General features: G+C 40.3%; 1 protein-coding gene across 12 annotated transcripts in view; it reads right to left on the reverse strand.

The window, feature by feature from the left end:
* Positions 1-22,244, reverse strand: part of ankrd26 (ankyrin repeat domain containing 26) — a 161,001-nt gene that overhangs the window by 9,907 nt on the left and 128,850 nt on the right. For 10 of the 12 annotated variants that reach the window (XM_072551519.1, XM_072551517.1, XM_072551521.1 and 7 more), the window contains 4 exons: positions 20,773-20,914; positions 19,159-19,449; positions 14,345-14,580; positions 6,992-7,244 (listed from right to left, as the gene is read on the reverse strand). In XM_072551519.1, the coding sequence (XP_072407620.1) occupies positions 6,992-7,244; positions 14,345-14,580; positions 19,159-19,449; positions 20,773-20,914 (922 nt within the window). Of the gene's footprint in view, positions 1-6,119; positions 6,178-6,991; positions 7,245-14,344; positions 14,610-19,158; positions 19,450-20,772; positions 20,915-22,244 lie in introns of those variants that run through there. The other 2 variants (XR_011953372.1, XM_072551525.1) reach the window with 2 other exon arrangements.

Consider the following 22,244-nt stretch of genomic DNA (forward strand, 5'->3'; position numbering starts at 1 on the left):
GATCCTGCTGCCAACTTTAAAAGTGCCCATTATTCCTGGAGTATTCTGAATCTAAACATAATACCAGGCTTCTTTACTGAAAACTGTCTTCATATTCCCTCTACTCTAGCCCCCAACAAGTACAAAGAGCTCATGGACCTCTGTCACTAAGGATTGAGACAACCTTAACAATTACCACTGCCATGTTCCTTCCTTCCACTAAGCCATCTAGTTAAGCTTCCATTAATACTCTCCATGCTCTAGCCCTGAACTCTCTACTTTTCCTTCTATCTCCTCTTGTGCTGTCCCATCAATTCTATCAGACTAAACTCTATTCTGATGATCCTATTACCACTAAGTTGTTGATTCACCCAACCTCCTTTCTCCCCTGGCTCTCGTATATTCTTTATGTCTGAAGTTTAGACTTTCTTACTCTTCGGATGCTGCTTGAGCTGTGTTTTTCTAGCATGACACATTTTGACTCTGAATCTCCAGCATCTGCAGTCCTCACGTTCTCCTCATATTAACCAATTTTGTAAACGGTTCTCCATATATCTATCTAGAAACGTATTGACTTGGACCTGATTTACCACCCCCTTATAAAAAGAACAGGAAATGACATCCCCCATATGAAATTATATCACTACAGGAAATGATATTACCAACCTAAAGCAACCCAAACACAAACAGAAAGTAGGAATCATCAGCAGTGCTTCGTCCGGAGGCTCACTGAAGAAATTACCTAGTACGATGACGAAACATCTGAAAATGAACCTTCCAGCTCAGCTAGCAAACTTACATCTAGGTTATTCATCTCCCCATAAATTCTGAATGGTCACCCCTCTTAAAGAAAAATTAGTTTCGCATTCCTAATCGCCCTTGAGAAGGTGGCGGTAAGCTGATTGATAATAAACCTCTTGAAAGCTGCAGTACATGGGGGGTATAGGTACACCCATAGTGCTGATAGGGATTTCTGGAATGTGCTGAAAAATGTGTTGCTGGAAAAGCGCAGGTCAGGCAGCATCCAAGGAGCAGGAGAATCGACGTTTCGGGCATAAGCCCTTCTTCAGGAATGAGGAAGGTGTGCCAAGCAGGCTAAGATAAAAGGTAGGGAGGAGGGACTTGGGGGAGGGATGTTGGGAATGTGACATTTCTGGAATGTGACTCAGCAAATGTGAACTAACAGTGATTCAGTACCAAATCAGTATGGTGTGGGGCTTGGAAGGGAACTTGTAGATGAAGGTGCTCCTATGCATTTGTTGGCTTTGTTCTTCTAGGTGATAGAGATTACAGGTTTGGAAGGTGATGTTAAAGGAACATCAGTGAGTTGCAGCAATGCATCTCCAAAAGGGTTTACAATGCTACACTGTGTACGTGAATGTCGGAGGTGGTATTTAAGGTGTCAGTCAAGCAGGTTCTTTGTCCTGAAGTGGAGTCTTTTAGGAACTACATTCATCCAGTTGAGTGGAGAGTATTCCATTACAATTGTGACTTGTGCCTGGTAGATGATGGAAGGCTGTGGGCAATTTGGAAGTGCGTCACTCACGACAGAATTCATAGTGTGGACCCGCTCTTGTAACTACAGTTTTTTTTTCTAATTAAATATTGTGAAAACTGAAGTCAGTGCGCTCAGTCCTCATTCCAGACTGTACTCCCTAACTATTGACCCCATCCCTCTCCTTGGCAACAATCTGAGATCAAGCCATCTGTTCAAACATTTGGTGTCACATGTTCCAAAGAGTTTCTGACCTCTTATCTGTACCATCACCAAGAGTGGTATATATCACAAGATTTCCCTGATTCAGACCTAAAATCCTCATTCATACATTCGTTAGTTACATTTCACTTGGGTAGCAACCTGGAACTCAAGCCCTGTTATCCCTAGAGTTATCACAAAAGATACGAAGAATTCATAAAAGTATACAAAATTCCCCAACTTACCTGTCTAATCTTCTTCTAAACTCCCCCTATTCACTAACACACATACACACACACACCAACAAACAAAACAGTGTTACAGATGGCAGGAAAGAATAGGAAGGTAGTTCATTGGTCCTTGTTCACAGGTTCACGGAGATGATCTTTTCAGCTTGTCAGGACTTGCTGCTCCTTTGATTTTCCTTCTACAGGTACTTTCACTTGCTTTTAGGATGCACTAGGCGATTGGTTCATATTTACAAAGTCTCTGGCTTGTTTTTTTTAAAAACCCACAGCATACAAACACTGAAGGGAGATAAACTGGCTTTCTTCAGGCATGATGTGCTTATTATTGCTCAGAAAAGAGCAGCTTTCTTTTCAGAATCCAATGACTTCCGATCAAGCATTCACACACCCAAACTGTTCAGCTGCCTGGGAGTTGATGGCAAGTAGAAGACCTATGTCATTGATGACTGGTCACCACTCCACAAACCAATCAATGACTTGTTGCTGGTTGATTCTCACTTCACACACAGTCCTTGACTTCAGCTTGTTTGGAGGAGCCTCCACTACTGCTTGAATAAACAGCAGTATAAACATTTACAATTAGTCAGAAAACCTAAAAGTGCAGTAATCCTTTCTATAATCATTGGTATTTAAAAGTCCTTTGATTTTGATCCATAATGCAAAATACAGATTAAAAATAAAATGGTCTTTACTGACCTCTAGGTCTGACTACTCCAACACAAACTGGGCTGGTTTCCCATATTCTTCCCTCATAAACTGGAGGTGACTTTAAGCTCTCCGGCAACTTACAACAAGTATCGTTCAACTGTCATCTCCATCCTCACCGACTTATGTGGCTTCTGGTCAAGCAACATCTCATTCTGGTTTTCAAATAGCTCTACAGCCTTGCCCATCACTACTTCTAATCTCCTTCAGCCCCACAATCCATCATAATACTTTTTGCTCCTCTAATCCTGGCTTTTTGTGCAACCTGAGTTATGATTATTCCTTCACTGATGGCCTTAGTTTTCAGTTGCTTAATCCCGACCTCAGGAATGTCCTCTCTACATATTGTTTTTTGCCTTTAAGACTCTCCTTACAGTCTAAGACTAAGGTTTTGGGCATTTGACTCAATATCTCCTTCTGTGGTTTGATATTCTTCTTTGTTTAATAATGTTCCTGGGATGTTTCATGAAATCAATGGCACCATACTAATAATTTCTCTTGTACTTCCAGGGTGAGCAAGAACCAGTAGTACCCAACTTTACAGTATCAGAGGAGATGCCACCAACTATTTCTGTAGGCACTGGCATATCTACATGCCAATGACAATGGGCAGAGAAGCTGACTCCAGGATGCTGTAATATCTTTTGCAACTAACATGCAGAAAGTATGATAATTCAGAAACAAAAGTGGCCAGCTGTAGCCTAACATTCAGTTCTCCTTACAAATAAATGGGGATGTCGTCCTATGGATAAGCTCTGTAGTTTAATATGGTGATACTCCTTCCAAACACCTCACCCAAAATCACCACAATTTCAGCTGCTATCAGTAGGTTAGACCCTGGGATGCTCTTTGTCTATAGACAGAAATGAATATCTAATTTTCTTGTTTCTATAACTACTTACTACAACACGTGATGTAGGTATATAAAATTCAAATAAACTCTGCCCATAATTTTCTGACAATTAGAACTGTACACTTTCAGGTTGTTGAAACATCCTTCCCCTATATTCCTCAGAGGTGGCTCTTCATGGAATTGTTTGTCAGTCTTATTTTATTAGTAGTACTCTCACATCTCATCCAGCTAATCAATTATTCCTCAATTAAAAGCAGGCAGTTCTATATTGGTGTTTGCACTCTACATGAATACCTTGCCATCTTATTCTGTTACAACTTAGAGTCATAGAAGTCTGCAGCACAGAAAAAGGCAGTTCGCCCAGTCACGTCTGTGTCAATCATAAAAAGCAGCTAACCTTTCGAGGGAACCTCATTTTCCAGCACTCGGCGCATAGCCATTTACGCGTTGGAATAAGCTCCTTCCAGTCTACCCTATGTACAGCCCATATGATTGTAAAGTCTCAACCATGAACCCCACTCAGTTTCCTTTACTCTAAGGAAAACAACCCTATCTATCCAATCTCTCTTCATAACTGAAACTCTCTAGTTCAGGCAACATCCTGGTAAATAGTCTCTGCACCCTCAATGCATTCACATCCCTATTATGTGTTCTCCAGAACTGCACACAATATCTGGTGGCCTAACTAACATTTTGTACAGTCAGTTCCAGCATTACCTCACTGCTCTTAAACTCTTTGCCTCAACTATGAAAGGCAAGTATCCCTTATGCCTTTTTAAACACTTTATCCACCTGTCCAGCTAACCTCAGGGTCTGCTGGACATTCCTTAAGTTCCCTTTGAACCTATGTGCTTTCCAGGGTCCTCCTATTCATCAAGTATTCCCTTGCTTTGTTTGTCTTGCTCAAGTGAATCACCTCCTACTTATCAGTCAGCCCATCTATATTCTGTTGTAAGCTAAAACTATCGTAATCACTGTATAGTATGCCACCAATTTTTATTACATCTATGAATTTACTGATCAACCCTCCTAAAATCAAGTCTAAATCATTAATATGTAACACAAGCAGAAGTCCCAACACTGATCCCTGCGGAACCCCACTGGACACAGGCTTCTTGCCCCTTGCCCTGCTTCCTGCTACTTAGCTAATTCTGGATCCAATTAACCAATTTTCTTTGGATCACGTGCTCTTACTTTGCTATTAGCCTTCCACGTAGGTCATTTTCAAAAGCCTTGCGAAAGTCCATGTCGAATGTGTTGTCCTCATATATATACAAAGACATCTCTTCAAAAAATTCAGTCAAATTGGTCAGACATGCCCTCACCTTAACGAAACCATACTGACTGTTCCTGATTAATCCCTACCTCCCCAAATGCAGATTAATTCTGTACCTTCGAACTGCTTCGAATAGTTTCCCCACCAATTAAGTTAGTCCAATTGGCCTGTAGTTTCCTGGTTTATCACTAGCTCCCTTACTGAATAACAGCACCACATTGGCTGTGCCAGTCCTTTGGCACCTCTCCTGTGGTCAGAGAAGTGAAAACCATTGCCAGCACTCCTGCTATTTTCTACCTTGTCTCACTCAACAGACTCACTCCAGCACCTAGAGTGTTCAACTTCTAAGCCTATAAGACCATGACGTATCCTTCTATTACTTTCTCCCCAAGTAGACAATTGGCTGTGAAGTGCTTTGGGATGTCCTGAGGTATAATACATGGTGCTCCAAGTTGTATGTATTTCCCTGTTCCAGCAGGAAAATACCATGAACAGATGAGTTTTTTTTAAAGCAAGATGTTCTCTGAATGCCTTCTCTACATTTTGTCCCTCGGCTATAATGTACCCCTTCAGTATTTAGGTTCCATTATGTGGCAGGACATACCATTTTCTTCTCTTTTCACCAATGTCTTCCCTAACTTGTTGCCCTAGACAGGAATTTAAATGTATTGAAACTTTAGGTTAGTTTATTCTAAGTTACTGTCACTTTGTTGTATTTTGGTCCTTTTATATAAATTTATACTTACTGACAAGAGTTGGTGGACCTCAATTAGTTATAAATATTAATTTCTAAATTTTAAATTGGTTGGATTAGTATAGAAAATAATAGTAGCTACTTTCCTTTTGTTAGCTGTAAAAATAAATTGTCCAAAGTTAACACTAACAGCATAAAATTATAAACTCATCTGTTTACTCAGTTCTTCAGCATATCATAAGTCATGGATTAATAAACATTCAATACTACTGATCAGATGTAAAGTGAGATTTTGATGGTAATAAACAATAGAAATCAGCTTGATATTGAACATTCACATCAAAACATAATCCATGCTTTACGCAGATATCTCTTGCAACTCCATGCAATGTCAGAAAGAAACATTACCGGTCAACAGCATGGTCTATGATAATACTAAGAATGAATTAGACTGCTAGAGAACAAAAGTATTTAAGCTAATTAACTTTAATATTTAATAATACAATATTGAGAGATTTGTAAAATTGATACTTATATCAGACATGAATATACTTCACAGACCAAATGAAGCAGTTTAGACAGATTAGAACAGTTTAGACAAAGGGTATCCCTAATTTAGAACACAACCACAATGAATTTTAGTCAACAAATAACACATGGCTACAGACCTTGTTATGCATCTGGATGCATAGAAGATAGGTGAGAAACAGAGTGTTGAGTGAGGAGCTGAAGGAGCGAGAAATGAGACCTGTGAGTGTACAGACCTCTCAGTTCAGGGTTAAATTCACTGTTTTGTATTTTTAAAAATGGGGTTTCAAGCAATTCAGCAGTACTTATGCAGAAATCAAACTGAACTTTAAAACTGAAAATCAAAATGTAGAAATTTAACAAGTTTTGTAAAACAATTTCCTTCTGCTGTTTGGCACAGGGCTTTCTGTTTTCTGGGTGTCCAGTTTAATATATTAAAATTATTTATCACTGCAGAACATTTTCAAGAAAATCTCAGTAGTATTCCATATTTCTTTACAAAAGGGGCTTTAATGCCTGGGTAAGAACAATTTTCCTCCTCCTGAAAAGGTCCTTTCATAAAATAGAAATTTTACAAAAGCTATGAATACATTGTTAAGAAATTAAATTTTTAACTGAAAAAATGCAAATTACTTAAGGGATATAATTTGTAACAGTCACAATGTGGTGAACATTGAACATTAACACAAAAATTCATTGACAAGGGTCCTCCTTACGTCAAAATTTTGAAATGTATTAGAGTCACAAAAATTTACTGAAAACTTCTGTATTGCTTGCACAATATGTTTTAATTATGACTTGCACAAATCTTAATATCGAACTTCAAAAATAAAGAGTTGTGAAGGCTGTAGAAAAATATCGGTCAGATCACAGAGAAGGCTTTCTCTCCTTGAAGATTACAATTAAAATGTTTGTTCTATTATTGATCAAGAAAAAACTGCCTATATTTAGAGAGTGTGTTCAGGAAGGAAACACAAATTTAGAGCATAAAAAGTATACTGCGATAACTCACCTTAGCCAGATATGACTCTACTTTGTTGGTAGAGGACATTCCATCTTCGACTGGATTTAAGAAGCTATTTCCTAGATTTCTGTTGAAAGTTCCCAGGTTACCGACATTACCCATTGTGCTTTGCAGTTGACTCATCTCTAGAGCAGGAGTTACATTGAAGCTTCCATTCATAATGCTGTTAGCAATTAAGGATTTACTACGTTGACGCTCATTTAGTAGCTTAGTATTGGTTTCTGCTAACCTCTCATTTGCTCTGTAGAAGGAAATGAATGAAAGTTGTTAAAATGCCAATATTAATTCCAAACAAACTGGATATCTTCAAAGCTTTTTGTACAATCTTTGATACAAATAAAACTATTAGGATACATGCTCATTACATAAAACCATTGAAATTTCAGCTGTGTTGAAAATAATTTTCCAACAATCTAAGATACCAACATTCAATACTGTACTACTATATCATTACTGTCTTGTGAAGCACTTTTGCAATTAGGGATGCACCCAATGAATCAACTAAATTCGGTCTATTTAATTAGTTTTTGGGCATGATGTGATAGGACCATTGAAATTAATTAAGGAGAAATTGGTGAGTCAGAGTGCAGAGACCACACATTTGGTCATCTATGATTCTGGACTGTGAGTCAAATCTTAGGGAAAGATTAAATAGAACGGGTGAGTTGGCTAGACAGTATTTGAAAGTCACACAGCGTGTGATGAAACAGGAAGCAGACAGATCAGAAACATGTAATTTAGCTAGTGGAGATAAAGTGTTAGTGTTACTCCCAGTGGCGGTAGGTGAACCTTTAAAAGGCAAGTGGGCCTTCTCAAACTGAAAGGAAATTGAGTAAAATGAATTATTTGATAAGAACACCAGATAGAAAGAAATCTCTTCAAGTGTGTCATGTAAATACGCTCAAAAGGTATTTTGACAGAGAAGGAGAGCAAAGTGTGAATTAACGATGATTCTGAATTGGACAATGAGAAAGTTCTTAAAAATTGGGATAAATTACTGAGTTACCTTCAGAAGGAAAATTGAAATGACCCAAAAAAAAATTATAATAATCACATGGGGAGATATGTGGGAATAAGCTGGGAAGTACTAATCTGATTATGCATGATGTAGATATAGGAAATGCTATTCCAATTAAGCAACATTTTTGTAGACTTCACATTCTAAAGTTGGCACAGCTTCAAAAAGAGATTAAATGTGTGTTGAGACACAATATAATCAAAGTGAGTTGCAGTGAATTGAGTTCATTCGTAGTAACAGTACTAAAATCAGGTAGTACTTAATGATTGTGTGTGGACTATCGCAAAGCCAATGCAGTTACAAAATCTGATTCATATCTTATTCCACGTTTGGAAGACTGTATTGAGAAGGCAGAACAAACAACTTATATTTCAAAGTTGGACTTAGTCAGAGGACACTGGCAGGTACGTTTATCAGAAAGTGAAGGAAACTTCGGTTGTCATGACGCCAAATGGAATGTACCAGTCTAAAGCCATGCCATTTGCTATGAAAAATGCACCAGACATATTTCAAAGACTAACCAATCAGATAATTTCTGGATTACCCAATTGTGTTGTATTCATCAACAATCTGGTGAATATTAGTCACATACGGAAGGAACATTTGGAGCATCTATCAGAATTGTTTGATTGACTTCGGAGGCAGGTTTGGTGATAAACCTAAGAGTGGGTTTGCAAAAGCCTAAGTCACATTCCTGGGCCATGTTATTGGACATGGACAGATGGCCTTATGGGATGTGAAAACAAAGGTTATTGGTAAGTTTCCCAAACCATCAACAAAGGAGGGAAGTACTACAATTTCTGGGATTGAATGGTTTTTATTGGAAGTTCAGACCAAATTTTAGCAGTGTGGTTGCTGCACTGATTGACATTTTGAAGAAGTTCAGAAAATTTCAGTGGATGGACAAATGTCAGAAGGCACCTGACAGCCTGAAAGCTGTTAACCACTGTCCCAGTGTAAGCTACACCTAATTAAGCAAAGACATTCAAGATGGCTATCAATGAGAGTGTCGGTGCTGCACTCTTTCAAGGTGATGACGAGATAGAAAGACCTATTGGGTATTTTTCCAGAAACCTGACTAATCATCAACAGAAATATTCCACGATTGAGAAGTATCCTTGATGTTAGCTTTACAACATTTATAATGCCAGTAATGCACCCTAGATAATTATACATACTGATCATAACCCCTTAAAGTTTAAGGGAAAAAGTTAAGGAGAAAAATACCAGACTGTTTAGAGGCAGATTATTGTAGCCATTCAATTTCAAAACTATACAGGATGAGAGAACATAATTGCTGACGTGTTGTCACAACTTTGATGAATGAAGACAAAGGCATTCAGTGGTGGGAAGAAAAGAACTGAAATAGACTGTAGTAGTCATTTTTTGCATGCTTAGACTATATATGTAATGTATATGTATTGTAATGTACTAATGTATATGTATTGTAATGTACTAAAGCTAAAGGTTTCTACAAATGAAGCCATCTTTGTAAATTGATGGGTTTTTTTAAATGATGGAGGAGTGGGAAGAAGGGGAGATGATACATGGCTTTATGAAGTGTATTTTGACTATTTTTTTAAAACGAATCAAGATTGAAACAGAGCTGCTGAACAATCTGCTCAAAACCAATAGAATAAACAACTTCAGGGGCCTTTGATTTTTTAAAAAAGTTGGAACAATAGAAGCTGCCTGAATAGATGGGGTCAAGCTGCCACAGAACCAGGAGTTTTAGTTTTAGCTCTCAGCCGTTGCTGTGGTCTTGAAGCTGGGTGTGGAAGCTCTTACTCTTCACTCTGTAACAGCTAAAAGCTGGGGTTTTCTTACGGCAGCTGGAATTGCATGTGAAATGATCTATGTAGTGTTTGTTACAGTCCTTGCAAGGTATTTTGTAAATGACGTTAGTTTTGCTCATTGACTGTATAGGGTCTTAAGACCCTATACAGTAGAAACTCAATTATCTGAATGAGATGAGTGAACACTATTTTGTCCGGATAATCGATTATTTGGAAAATAAAGTCTGTAACAAACACTATGTTGGACAAACGGGCAGAAGACTAGCCATCAGGATACATGAACACCAACTAGCCACAAAAAGACATGACCCTCTCTCACTAGTATCCTCACATACGGATGAGGAAGGACACCGCTTCGATTGGGACCACACATCCATCCGAGGACAAGCCAAACAAAGACATGCACGAGAATTCCTAGAAGCATGGCATTCCAACCGGAACTCTATCAACAAACACATCGAGTTAGACCCCATCTACCACCCCCTGAGAAATGGAACAGGAAGTGACTTCACCACAGGAAATAACATCACCATAGGAAATGACATCACCAACCTAAAGAAACCCAAACATATAAATAGAAAGCAGGAATTTTCAGCACTGCTTCACCTGAGGCCCACTGAAGATGTTACGTAGTAAGGTAACAAAATGTCTGGAAATGAACCTTGCAGCTCAGCGAGCAAACCTACATCCAAAACCTCAACCTGAGCTGCAAATTTTCTCAAAACTCACTATGATCTATTTTATTAAATTTGTCTTCGCCAAGGGTGTATTTCTGGGATGTTACTATATTTGAATGGTCAATTAGTAGTAGTTAATATATCTATTATTTTGTTAGGCATTTTGATACAGTTACAGTTAAACTGATTCTTTTATTTTGTCTGTACTTTAACTGTAGTATAAAGTGTGTTTTCCTTAATGTCGAGTAGTTTGCCCAATCAAATTGCATCTGGAATGCAACACCTTTCACTTACCTTTACAATAAGAAAACGTAGAGTCTAGATTATCTTCTTAACAATTCTTGAGTGGTTTTGGTCTGATCCCTAACAGTACCCATCACAGTTACCAACTTTGAAAATCAAAATATGCAGTTTTCATTTGGGGGTAGATTTTACATTGAGACATATTCTATCCCTGACTAAAATGTTGGAAACTGGCTACCCTCCAGCAATATTATAGTACCACAACACTTGAGTCAAAATGGGACTTTCATTGCTTTATTGAGAAGTCTGCTGTGCTTACCCAGTATCTGTCCCAAATGCGATTCCAGATCCACAGCAATGTGGCTGATTTTTAATGCTCTGTGAAATGGCCTATGAAGGCCGCTCATTTGAAGGGAAATTAGCAATGGGCACATAACTCATTAAAGAATTAAAATAAAATAAACAAAAATGGGCTGGCCAGCTCTGTAGTCCCAATTGTATCAGAATGGAGAGGTGGTCACTGTTGTAATTGTTGATAGTCGTCAAGGAAGTCAAAAAAGACCATAATCCGAAGTGAATCTGGTATTTTGGATAGAACTGACCTAAAGACCTCTAACAAGTGAAATATTGTATAATGGCATAGTGACACCCCAATAGAAGATACCTTGTCCCTTGTCAGGGGCCTGCATAATAAAAGCTGTTGGGCTTCCTGACTTGCCTGCACCTGCTACACTTACAACAGCGAGCACTGATGATAAACTGATTAGGCATCTGCACTAGAACTTCCACTTCTCTACTTTTCTCCACCAGACAGGTCATTCACATAAAAATATTGAATTAAGATTACTCATACTGATACTTTCAATCTCTGGGAAAACATACTACTCCAAACCAAATCTTGATTAATCAAAAGATAATATTTGAAGTTAATGATTGGCACTCATCACTAAAGCAAATTCCGTGCATGAATTGGTGATATCTGTTTGGTGAATGCAAGGAATGAGCAACATTAATAAGAAATTGGTTAAAATGGTTCAAACTTGGCTCACAGGTAGCATTCTCAACTGAATCATAAATGCACAGGTTCAAAACCTCCTTCAGGAAGCACTTAATTTAGGCAGACACATTAGAAGTAATAGAATATTCCACTCCTGGACAATGTGCCTTTTAAAGAGCTGTTAAATTGAAGCTCCCTTTGCTCTTTTAGGTGAATGTGAAAGATCCTAATGCACCATTTAAAGAACAGGAGTCCATTTTTGACAGTTTAGTAGACTAAAGCAATTTCCCCTCCCATGTAGTTGATGCCCTCCAGCGCAGCTCATCCACATCCCGCACCTCCCCTCACCCCTCCAACACGGACAGAACCATCCTGATCCTCATCTTCCACCCCACCAACCTCTGTATACGTCGCATCATCCTCCGCCATATCCGCCACCTACAAACAAACCCCACCACCAGAGATACATTTCCCTCCTCACCCCTACCAGCTTTCCGTAAAGACTGTTTCCTCCATGACTATCTCGTCAGGTCGACGCCTCCTAACAACCCACCCTTTCCTCCGGCACCTGTCCCTGCCACTGCAGGAATTGTAAAGCCTGCACCCACACCTCCCCCCTCACTTCCATCCAAGGCACCAAAATTGTGGTAGATCATTTAGTGATTGGTCTAAATTTACTGTGAGCTCCCTTGATTCCTTTACCCCACCTAGATTCACATCTGAGTAGTAAGTGATATCCTCTTCTAACCAAATATACTGCCTTGCAATTAAATGTGTTGAACTTTATTTGCCAATTATTTTGTAAGTTTATTGTTGTCCTCGTGCAGGTGTTGCCCCATATAGAGCTTTATTCAAATTGCTGCTGAACACTAAATCAGTTGTTCGAGTTGTCAACTCAAATTGGAAATATTTCTGGCTGTTTAATCATGTGATGCCAGATTATGTAGTATCTATAAACACTATTGAATTTGATGGTTGTATGTCCAGGATCTGAAAAATTACAAAATTATGAGGGGCACAGACAAGATGCACTAAGTTTTCCCTTTGATGGAGGCATCGATGACCAGGCCATAGATTTAAGTGAAGGAGCAGGAATTTAAAGAGATGCAAGAAAAATCATCTTCACCCAGGTAGTGGTGGCAGCCTGGGTATCACTGCCTGTAAGGGTGGTAGAGGCAGGACCTCTAATGACGTTTAAAAATTATTTCGATATATACTTGCATATAAGGCTATGAGACAAATGCTGGAAAATGGAATTGGAATAGTTAGATCATTGTTTTTGGTTGCACAGACACGATGGTCCGAAAGGCCTTTTTCTGTGTTGTATACCTCTTTGACTTTATGAAGACTTCTTGGTCATGGTTTTATAACGTAGACAAGCAGGAGGCTGGAAGAACACAGCAATGCAGGCAGCATCAGGAGGTGGAGAAGTCAATGTTTTGGGTGTAACCCTTCTTCTGGACTGGGGGTGGGTGTAAGCGGAGCTACAGATAAAGAGGTTGGCAGTAGCGGAGGCAGGGTGATGAAGTGGGGATAGGTGAACACAGGTAGAGGGTGTAACCTAGTTGCTCAATGGGACAAATGAATCCAGTAAGCGGCTATTGGAAGGGAGGGGGAGGGGCAGAGAAGGAAAGGGAGGTTATTTGAAATTGGAGAACTCAATGTTGAGTCCTTCAAGCTTCTCCAATTTCAAATAATCTCCCGTCCCTCAAAAACAGCAAAGAGATAAATCTGTTTTAATGTATAGGTTAATGTGTCTTTCTGTCTGCAATCCCAAGTGCGGAGGATTATTCTTTTCTGCATAGGTCATAGCTGGATGGTTGTGGGCTGACAGTTGATTAGCCCATTAAGCTAGGTGAAAGTGAATACTGCGGATGCTGGAGATCAGAGTCAAGAGTGTGGTGCTGGAAAAGCACAGTTGGCCAGGCAGCATCCGAAGAGCAGGAAAATCAACGTTTCAGGCAAAAGCCCTTCATCAGGAATGAGGCTGGGAGTCTCAGGGGTGGAAAGATAAATGTGAGAGGGGGGTGGGGCTGGGGAAAAGGTAGCTGAGAGTGCAATAGGTGGATGGAGGTGGGGGTAAAGATGATAGGTCAGAAAGGAGGGTGGAGTGACTGGGTGGGAAGGAAGATTGACAGGTTGAGTGATAGTGTTAAATTGGAAGGTTGGAACTGGGATGGGGGGGGGGGAGGGGGGAGGGGGAATGAGGAAACTGGTGAAATCCACATTAATATCATGGGGTTGGAGGGTCCTGAGGCAAAAGATGAGGCTTTCTTCCTCCCCCCTCACCTCCGTCCAAGGCACCAAAGGAGCCTTCCACATCCAAAAGTTTCATCTGTGCTTCCACACATCATTTACTGTATCTGTTGCTCCCGATGGGGTCTCCTCCATATTGGGGAGATAGGACGCCTACTTGCAGAGCGCTTCAGAGAACATTTCCAGGACACCCGCACCAATCAACCCCACCGCCCTGTGGCTGAACACTTCAACTCCCCCTCCCACTGCGCTAAGGACATGCATGTCCTGGACCTCCTCCATCGACACTGTCTTACCACCCAATGTCTGCCTGAACCATCCGAGCTTGGGAAATAACGCTTACAAATGTCTCACCTGTCAAGTTTGGCTGCAAGGGATTTACGTAGTTTTAATTCTTCTGAATACAATTCTTTGTATCTTTCAAGTTCCAACTGCGCGGAATCTTTCAGATTAATGCTGTCTTGTTGTGAAGTTCTAAGTTTATTGAGCTCTAATTCCAGGTCTTTTATTCTCTGGTCCAATTGACTTCTAATTGTGCTTTCATTTGTGGCTCTCAATTGTTCCAAAGCTTCTTGGGAGGCCTGTTGAGTCTTAACAGAAGGAGTGCAACAATTTAATGCTGCATTGGAATAAATTAATTTTATATTATACATTTTTGGTAATGGCTAGTTTTTATGCTGCTCTGTAAATTCAAAGAATTTAAGTTATCTGTCAAGTTGTGAGACTAGATTACTTAAATTAAGCATTTATTTTACAGGTTTGAGGTTGGGTTCTGTTGCAAAATGCCTCCACAGTTGTACAATACCGTTACACAATTTGTTCTTTCTCCTTAGCATTTTTTGTTCTAAACAGAGTTTTTGAAACTTCTGCCTGCCAGAGTCTGAAATGTAACAGTCTTACCTATGCAGTGAATGGGAATAAGGGGAATTATGACTATCTGCTGCCTCTTTAGTTGATCAATTTCATTGGAAATTGCATAGGTTGCCTACTACATCGGAAGAGTCGGACATCACATAGAGCCGTGGTAATAGGGGACTCCATCGTGAGAGGAACTGACCGGGGTTTTTGTGGCAGCAGACGGGATTTAAGGATGGTGTGTTGCTTTCCTGGTGCTAGAGTGAAAGACATCGCGGACAGAGTGCAGGACATCCTCAAGGACGAGGGTGAAGAGCCCGAGGTGGTGGTACACGTCGGCACAAATGATGTCGGGAAGAAGAGGAGGAACATACTACAGCGAGACTTCGCAGAACTAGGAAGAAGGCTAAAAAGCAGGACGTCCAAGGTGGTTATCTCCAGTTTGCTTCCAGTTCCTCGGGCTAGTGTGGCCAGAAACCGGGAGATAATGGACTTGAACGTGTGGTTGGGGAAGTGGTGCAGGAAGCAAGGTTTCAAGTTCTTGGATCACTGGGGTATATTTTATGGTAACCATAAATTCTACAAGAGAGATGGCTTGCACCTTAATAGAACAGGGATCGGCATTCTGGCAGGCAGGTTTTCTGCTGCAACACCGCTACATTTAAACTAAGTAGCGGGGGGGAGGGGACAAGCTGGATGTTTAAAAAGGAAATTGAAGGGGTAGTTAGAACAAGAGAAGTCAAGAAAGACAACTGTATCAAGGAGGCAGAAAACTGGAAAAGGCATCATGCTGTAAAGTTGAGTGAAATAAGGGTTGAGGGGAAGGGTGAGAGCAGTAACAAATTAAAAATTCTATATATGAATGCACGAAGCATTAGACACAAGGTGGATGAGCTTGAGGCTCTTTTGGAAATTGGCAGATACGATATTGTGGGGATAACTGAGACGTGGCTTCATGGGGACAGGGCCTGGGAAATGAATATTCAAGGCTACACGTGTTATCGTAAGGATAGACTGACGGGCAGAGGGGGTGGGGTGGCCTTGTTGGTAAGGGAGGATATTCAGTCCCTTGCGCGGGCGGACCTAGAGTCAGGGGATGTAGAGTCAGTGTGGATAGAGCTTCGAAACACTAAGGGTAAAAAGACCCTCATGGGAGTCATCTACAGGCCCCCAAACAGTAGTCTGGATGTTGGGTGTAAGTTGAATCAGGAGCTGAAATTGGCTTGTCGCAAAGATGTTACTACAGTTGTTATGGGGGATTTTAACATGCAGGTAGACTGGGTTAATCAGGATGGTATCGGGCCTCAAGAAAGAGACTTTGTGGAGTGCCTCAGAGATGGATTTTTAGAGCAGCTGGTGCTGGAGCCGAGCAGGGATAAGGCGATTCTGGATCTGGTATTGTGTAACGAACCAGAATTGGTCAGCGACCTCGAAGTGAAGGAGCCATTGGGAAGTAGTGACCATAATACAATAAGCTTCAATCTGCAATTTGAGAGGGAGTGGGTACAATCTGAAGTGACAATATTTCAGTTGAATAAAGGGAAATATGGAGCTATGAGGGAGCAACTGGCCAAAGTTCAATGGTTTAATACCTTAACAGGGAAGACCGTGGAGGAACAATGGCGGATATTTCTGTGTATAATGCAGAAGATGCAGGATCAGTTCATTCCTAAAAGGAAGAAAGATCCCAGGAGGAGACATGGGCGGCCGTGGTTGACAAGGGAAGTAAAGAAACATATAAGGTTAAAAGAGAAAAAGTATAACTTAGCGAAGATAAGCAGGAAAACGGAGGACTGGGAAGCTTTTAAAGAACAACAGAGGATTAGTAAGAAGGAAATACGCAGAGAAAAAATGAGGTACGAAGGTAAACTGGCCAAGAATATAAAGGAGGACAGTAAAAGCTTTTTTAGGTATGTCCAAGGCAAAAAAATGGTTAGGACAAAAATTGGGCCCTTGAAGACAGAAGCAGGGGAATATATTACTGGGAACGAAGAAATGGCAGAGGAATTAAATGGGTACTTCAGATCTGTGTTCACTGGGGAAGACACAAGCAATCTCCCTGAGGTAACAGTGGCTGAAGGACCTGAACTTAAGGGAATTTCTATTTGCCAGGATTTGGTGTTGGAGAGGCTGTTAGGTCTGAAGGTTGATAAGTCTCCGGGACCTGATGGCCTGCATCCCAGGGTACTGAAGGAGGTGGCTCGGGAAATCGTGGATGCGCTGGTGATTATTTTCCAGAGTTCAATAGAATCGGGGTTGGTTCCTGAGGATTGGAGGGCGGCTAATGTTGTGCCACTTTTTAAGAAGGGTGGGCGGGAGAAAGCAGGAAATTATAGACCAGTTAGTCTGACCTCAGTGGTGGGAAAGATGCTGGAGTCTATTATAAAGGATGAAATTACGGCACATCTGGATAATAGTAACAGGATAGGACAGAGTCAGCATGGATTTATGAAGGGGAAATCATGCTTGACTAATCTTCTTGAATTTTTTGAGGATGTAACTCGGAAGATGGACGAGGGAGATCCAGTGGATGTAGTGTACCTGGACTTTCAGAAAGCTTTTGATAAAGTCCCACACAAGAGGTTAGTGAGTAAAATTAGGGCGCACGGGATTGGGGGCAAAGTACTAGATTGGATAGAGAATTGGTTGGCTAATAGGAAACAAAGGGTAGTGATTAACGGCTGCATTTCGAAATGGCAGGCAGTGACCAGTGGGGTACCGCAGGGATCCGTGCTGGGACCGCAGCTTTTTACAATATATGTAAATGATATAGAAGATGGTATCAGCAATAACATTAGCAAATTTGCTGATGACACAAAGCTAGGTGGTAGGGTGAAATGTGATGAGGATGTTAGGGGATTACAGGGTGACCTGGACAAGTTAGGTGAGTGGGCAGATGCATGGCAGATGCAGTTTAATGTGGATAAATGTCTGGTTATCCACTTTGGTGGCAAGAACAGGAAGGCAGATTACTACCTCAATGGTATCAAATTAGGTAAAGGGGCTGTTCAGAGAGATCTGGGTGTTCTTGTCCACCGGTCAATGAAGGCAAGCATGCAGGTACAGCAGGTCGTGAAGAAGGCAAATAGCATGCTGGCCTTCATAACAAGAGGGATTGAGTATAGAAGCAAAGAGGTGCTTCTGCAGCTGTACAGGGCCCTGGTGAGACCACACCTGGAGTACTGTGTACAGTTCTGGTCTCCAAATTTGAGGAAAGACATTCTGGCTATTGAGGGAGTGCAGCGTAGGTTCACGAGGTCAATTCCTGGAATGGCAGGATTGCCTTACACGGAAAGACTGAAGCGACTGGGCTTGTATACCCTTGAGTTTAGAAGACTGAGAGGGGATCTGATTGAAACGTATAGGCTTATGAAAGGACTGGACACTCTGGCAGGAGGGAACATATTTCCGTTGATGGGGGAGTGCCGAACCAGAGGACACAACTTAAAAATACGGGGTAGACCATTTAGGACAGAGATGAGGAGAAACTACTTCACCCAGAGAGTGGTGGCTGTGTGGAATGCTCTGCCCCAGAGGGCAGTGGAGGCCCAGTCTCTGGATTCATTTAAGAAAGAATTGGATAGAGCTCTTAAAGATAGTGGAGTCAAGGGGTATGGAGATAAGGCTGGAACAGGATACTGATTAGGAATGATCAGCCATGATCATATTGAATGGCGGTGCAGGCTCGAAGGGCAGAATGGCCTACTCCTGCATCTATTGTCTATTGTCTATTGTCTACATATCCCTATTCTCTCCAATAGGCTGAAAAATGTTGTCAGACCATAGTGTTAAAACTAATTATACACAAATTAGAAACAAGTTACTAGTAACAATAGCAGAACGAGATCAAATCACACACATTTAAAAATCTCTTCCTCATAATATGCTCCTTACACGAGGACTAATTCAAGGGCATGTATTAAAGATGAGTTTATCACAGGTCTGTGGATACAGGATTCTTTTTAAAAAATTAAGGATACTAAGATTTGTTTCACAGAAACTTACAATTTATTCAGTTCAGTTGGCTGAAGAAAAACAAATACTCAGAATTTTGGTGATTGGTGACAGTATGGTTCCTGATCCTTTTAAAAACTGAGTTACTCTTGGGGTCTTGCATGCCAATTTATAGACTTTGGAATGGCCAAGCACAGCACTGCCTGTACATGCAATTGGAACTTGTATGAACAGGACAAGCAACTGTATGCTTTAATTGATCAGATTAGAGAATCATTAATGAGCAGCACAAATTCTGATCCAAGAAGAAGTCACAAGAAGTGATTTCAATGTGAAATCCCATACAAAAAGAATCTTACCTGTAAGAATAAATTGACTTCTTCTAGCTTCTGCTTGATTTCCTTACGAGCATGTTCCTCTATGTCCCTCTTGTATTGTTCTATGTGACTGTAGTTTATCAAATTAGTTTCAATCTGATGTTTCAGACTGACTACTTCTTCCTCTAGCTGGTGTTTTCTCTTTTCTAGCCGATCTTGGTTTTTCTGTAGAATTTTCATTGATGCAACCTGTGCAGAAAGTTCTTGATTGGTTGATTCCAAATGCCTACCCTTAGCAGCTTCAGTTTCCAACTGCTGGGATAACTCTTCAACCTGAGCGATATAGAGAAATTAGGTTACAAATACCTTAAGAGTCTCCTGCTAGACACTTATGAAACTTGATAGCTCCAAACATATATACTTATACATGCAAGTCACATCCAATGTCCCTGAATAATTTTAGAATATGATGTGGAACAGCCAGCGTTAGACTGGTGTGGACAAAGTTAAAATCACACAACATCAGATTATAGTCTAACAGATTTATTTGGAAACACTAGCTTTCAGACTGTTGCTCCTTCTTCAGCTGAGTGGTGACTGGATGGTTCCTGATCCTTTTTAAAGACTTCCACTTGCTGAGGTATTCTATAGGGTCTTGCATGACAATTTACAGACATGGGATGACCAAGCACAGCACTGCCCTGTACATGCAATTGGAACTTGTATGAATAGGCCAAGCAACTGTTTGCTTTAATTATATGAATCAGCTGAAGGAGCAGCTTATGCTGAAAGCTTATGCTTCCAAATAGTCCTGTTGGACTATAACCTGGTGTTGTGTGATTTTTAATTTTTGAATAGTTCGAGATATGATCAGTGACTCTCAGTTTAATATAACGATATGTAATCACTGGTACATATCTTTGGAAGTAGGTTGCAGTACTGTGCTTCTGGAATGGACTGCTTCTGTTAACAAATTACGTTAATAATATGGATAATGGGTAATATTAGGGAATTTTGTCCAAATTAATACACATTCCAAAACAGGAACCACACTGCATAATTCTGAGGACACAGACGAGCTGAGCGTGTTGTCATTTTAATTTAGGGATGAATGCTGGAGATATTTGCTTTGCTCTTCGAGCTAGAACTCAAGGACCTTTTACATTTGAGAGCTGATGATCTCAATCTGATGTCTGATCTTTAACAACGAAGCAAAATAACAGCTTTGATTTTGCGATTTCTATTTGATTATCCAAGATTTCTTGATTCACCAAGAATAATAAAATCTTTGAGATGTCACAACCTGTCACAATTTTCTGAATGCAAAGTAAACTTCCTGATCCTAAGATTTTGCTAACCCAGCTGTTGAGTTGATTATTGGGAAACAAAGAAAATAATTTAACATGACTTATCTAATATGTTTTAACATCAAGTGACCAGCATTCAACTCTCTTCCTCTCTACAGATGCTGTCAGACATAAGTTTCTCCAGACAGTTTTTGTTTCAGATCTTCAGCATCCACAGTTCCTGGTTTTCTATTCATATAGGAATATCTGTTGTATATCTGTACACTACTCAAGGCATAACATCTCATAGCACCAGTAAAAATCAGTGCATGCACTGTACCACTAAATTTAGAATACACAATGGTCTCACCTTTGTCTTCAGTCTGTTAAGAGTGGTTTCAGATTCAGAGTGTCCATGATTCAGTTCTTGAATACCAGCCAGTTGACTGACAGTTTGTCCATTCTCATAATCCTTTAATTTCTTTTTGGTAGTCTTCAACAATGTTCTTATTCTGCATAACAAACACAATCGCCTAACTGAAGTCATCTATTATATTAATAGAACTTTTACTGGAGATTCTATTCTGCACTTCAAGTTATATTGGCTATAATCTACAGTATATGTAATAAGAAAACATAATAAGTGACCTTTAAGGCAGTAACAGTGAGCTCAATTTAACACTCTACAGCAAATTAAAAATCAGACCCAGTTGTTTCAGGGAAAATCATAGAATTATAGAATCCCTACAGTGCAGCAAGAGACCATTTGGCCCATCAAGTCCACAGCAATTGTCCGAAGAGTATTCTGCCCAGACCCAGCCCCTACCCTAAAGAAAATAGCATTGAAAGATTCTATTCAAATATCTACATGTAAATTCAACTGGATACAAGGAAAGTGTGTTTCTGGATTAGTGGTGCTGGAAGAGCACATCAGTTCAGGCAGCATCCAAGGAGCTTCGAAATTGACGTTTCGGGCAAAAGCCCTGCCTGAAACGTCGATTTCAAAGCTCCTTGGATGCTGCCTGAACTGCTGTGCTCTTCCAGCACCACTAACCCAGAATCTGGTTTCCAGCATCTGCAGTCATTGTTTTTACCACAAGGAAAGTGAGAGCAATGAAATGTAGAAGGAGGGATTGGGTGATGGGAAAATGGGGAGAGAAGGTTTGAATAAAAAAGTGGCTTCCTACAGGATTAAAAAAAAGAGAAGCTGTATATTTTACAACAAGTGGCAATATTTACCATTTAAATAATACAGGGTTTCCAGTTTTGCTGTGAAAGACCCTTAGAAAATCCTGTTTGGCATTAAGGACGGACAATTTCTGCCTTCAGCTGAAGAGCTGTGGCCAGTACTGTGATATTAAAGAGTTAACTTGCTCTGCTGACCTGCAGGAAATTGGATGTCCTGAGGCTAGGGTGGGATGACTCTCATTTACAGACAAATTGTAAGAAATTACCTTATCGTCTCCTATTATCCAGAGCTATTTACATGGCCATTTTCATGCCATTCAGAGCTACTTACATTTTCATCCCCGATTCAGAAATCAATCAGAACATTACAGTTGGAATTCTGACTACTCACTATAGTTAAAAAAAAATACAAATCATTATTTGCATTACATTGTTTCTGGAAGTGAGGTGGTCACTGCATTGTCTTGAGTGCCATGCGACAATGAGGGAGTGACTGGGGATTGTCTTGTGAGTATTACTAATTGTGATGCAACGATTTTATATCAAGGAAGGACTGTTTCCTTTGTTCAGAGAGCGCTTCCCTGGACACACTTCACATCCATGATGAAGTGTTCAGGATTTCTCCAAAACTTGTATTGTACTGTGCTGAATAAA

The sequence above is a fragment of the Chiloscyllium punctatum genome, chromosome 32 (genome assembly GCF_047496795.1).
Source record: "Chiloscyllium punctatum isolate Juve2018m chromosome 32, sChiPun1.3, whole genome shotgun sequence".
Taxonomy (NCBI): Eukaryota; Metazoa; Chordata; class Chondrichthyes; order Orectolobiformes; family Hemiscylliidae; genus Chiloscyllium; species Chiloscyllium punctatum.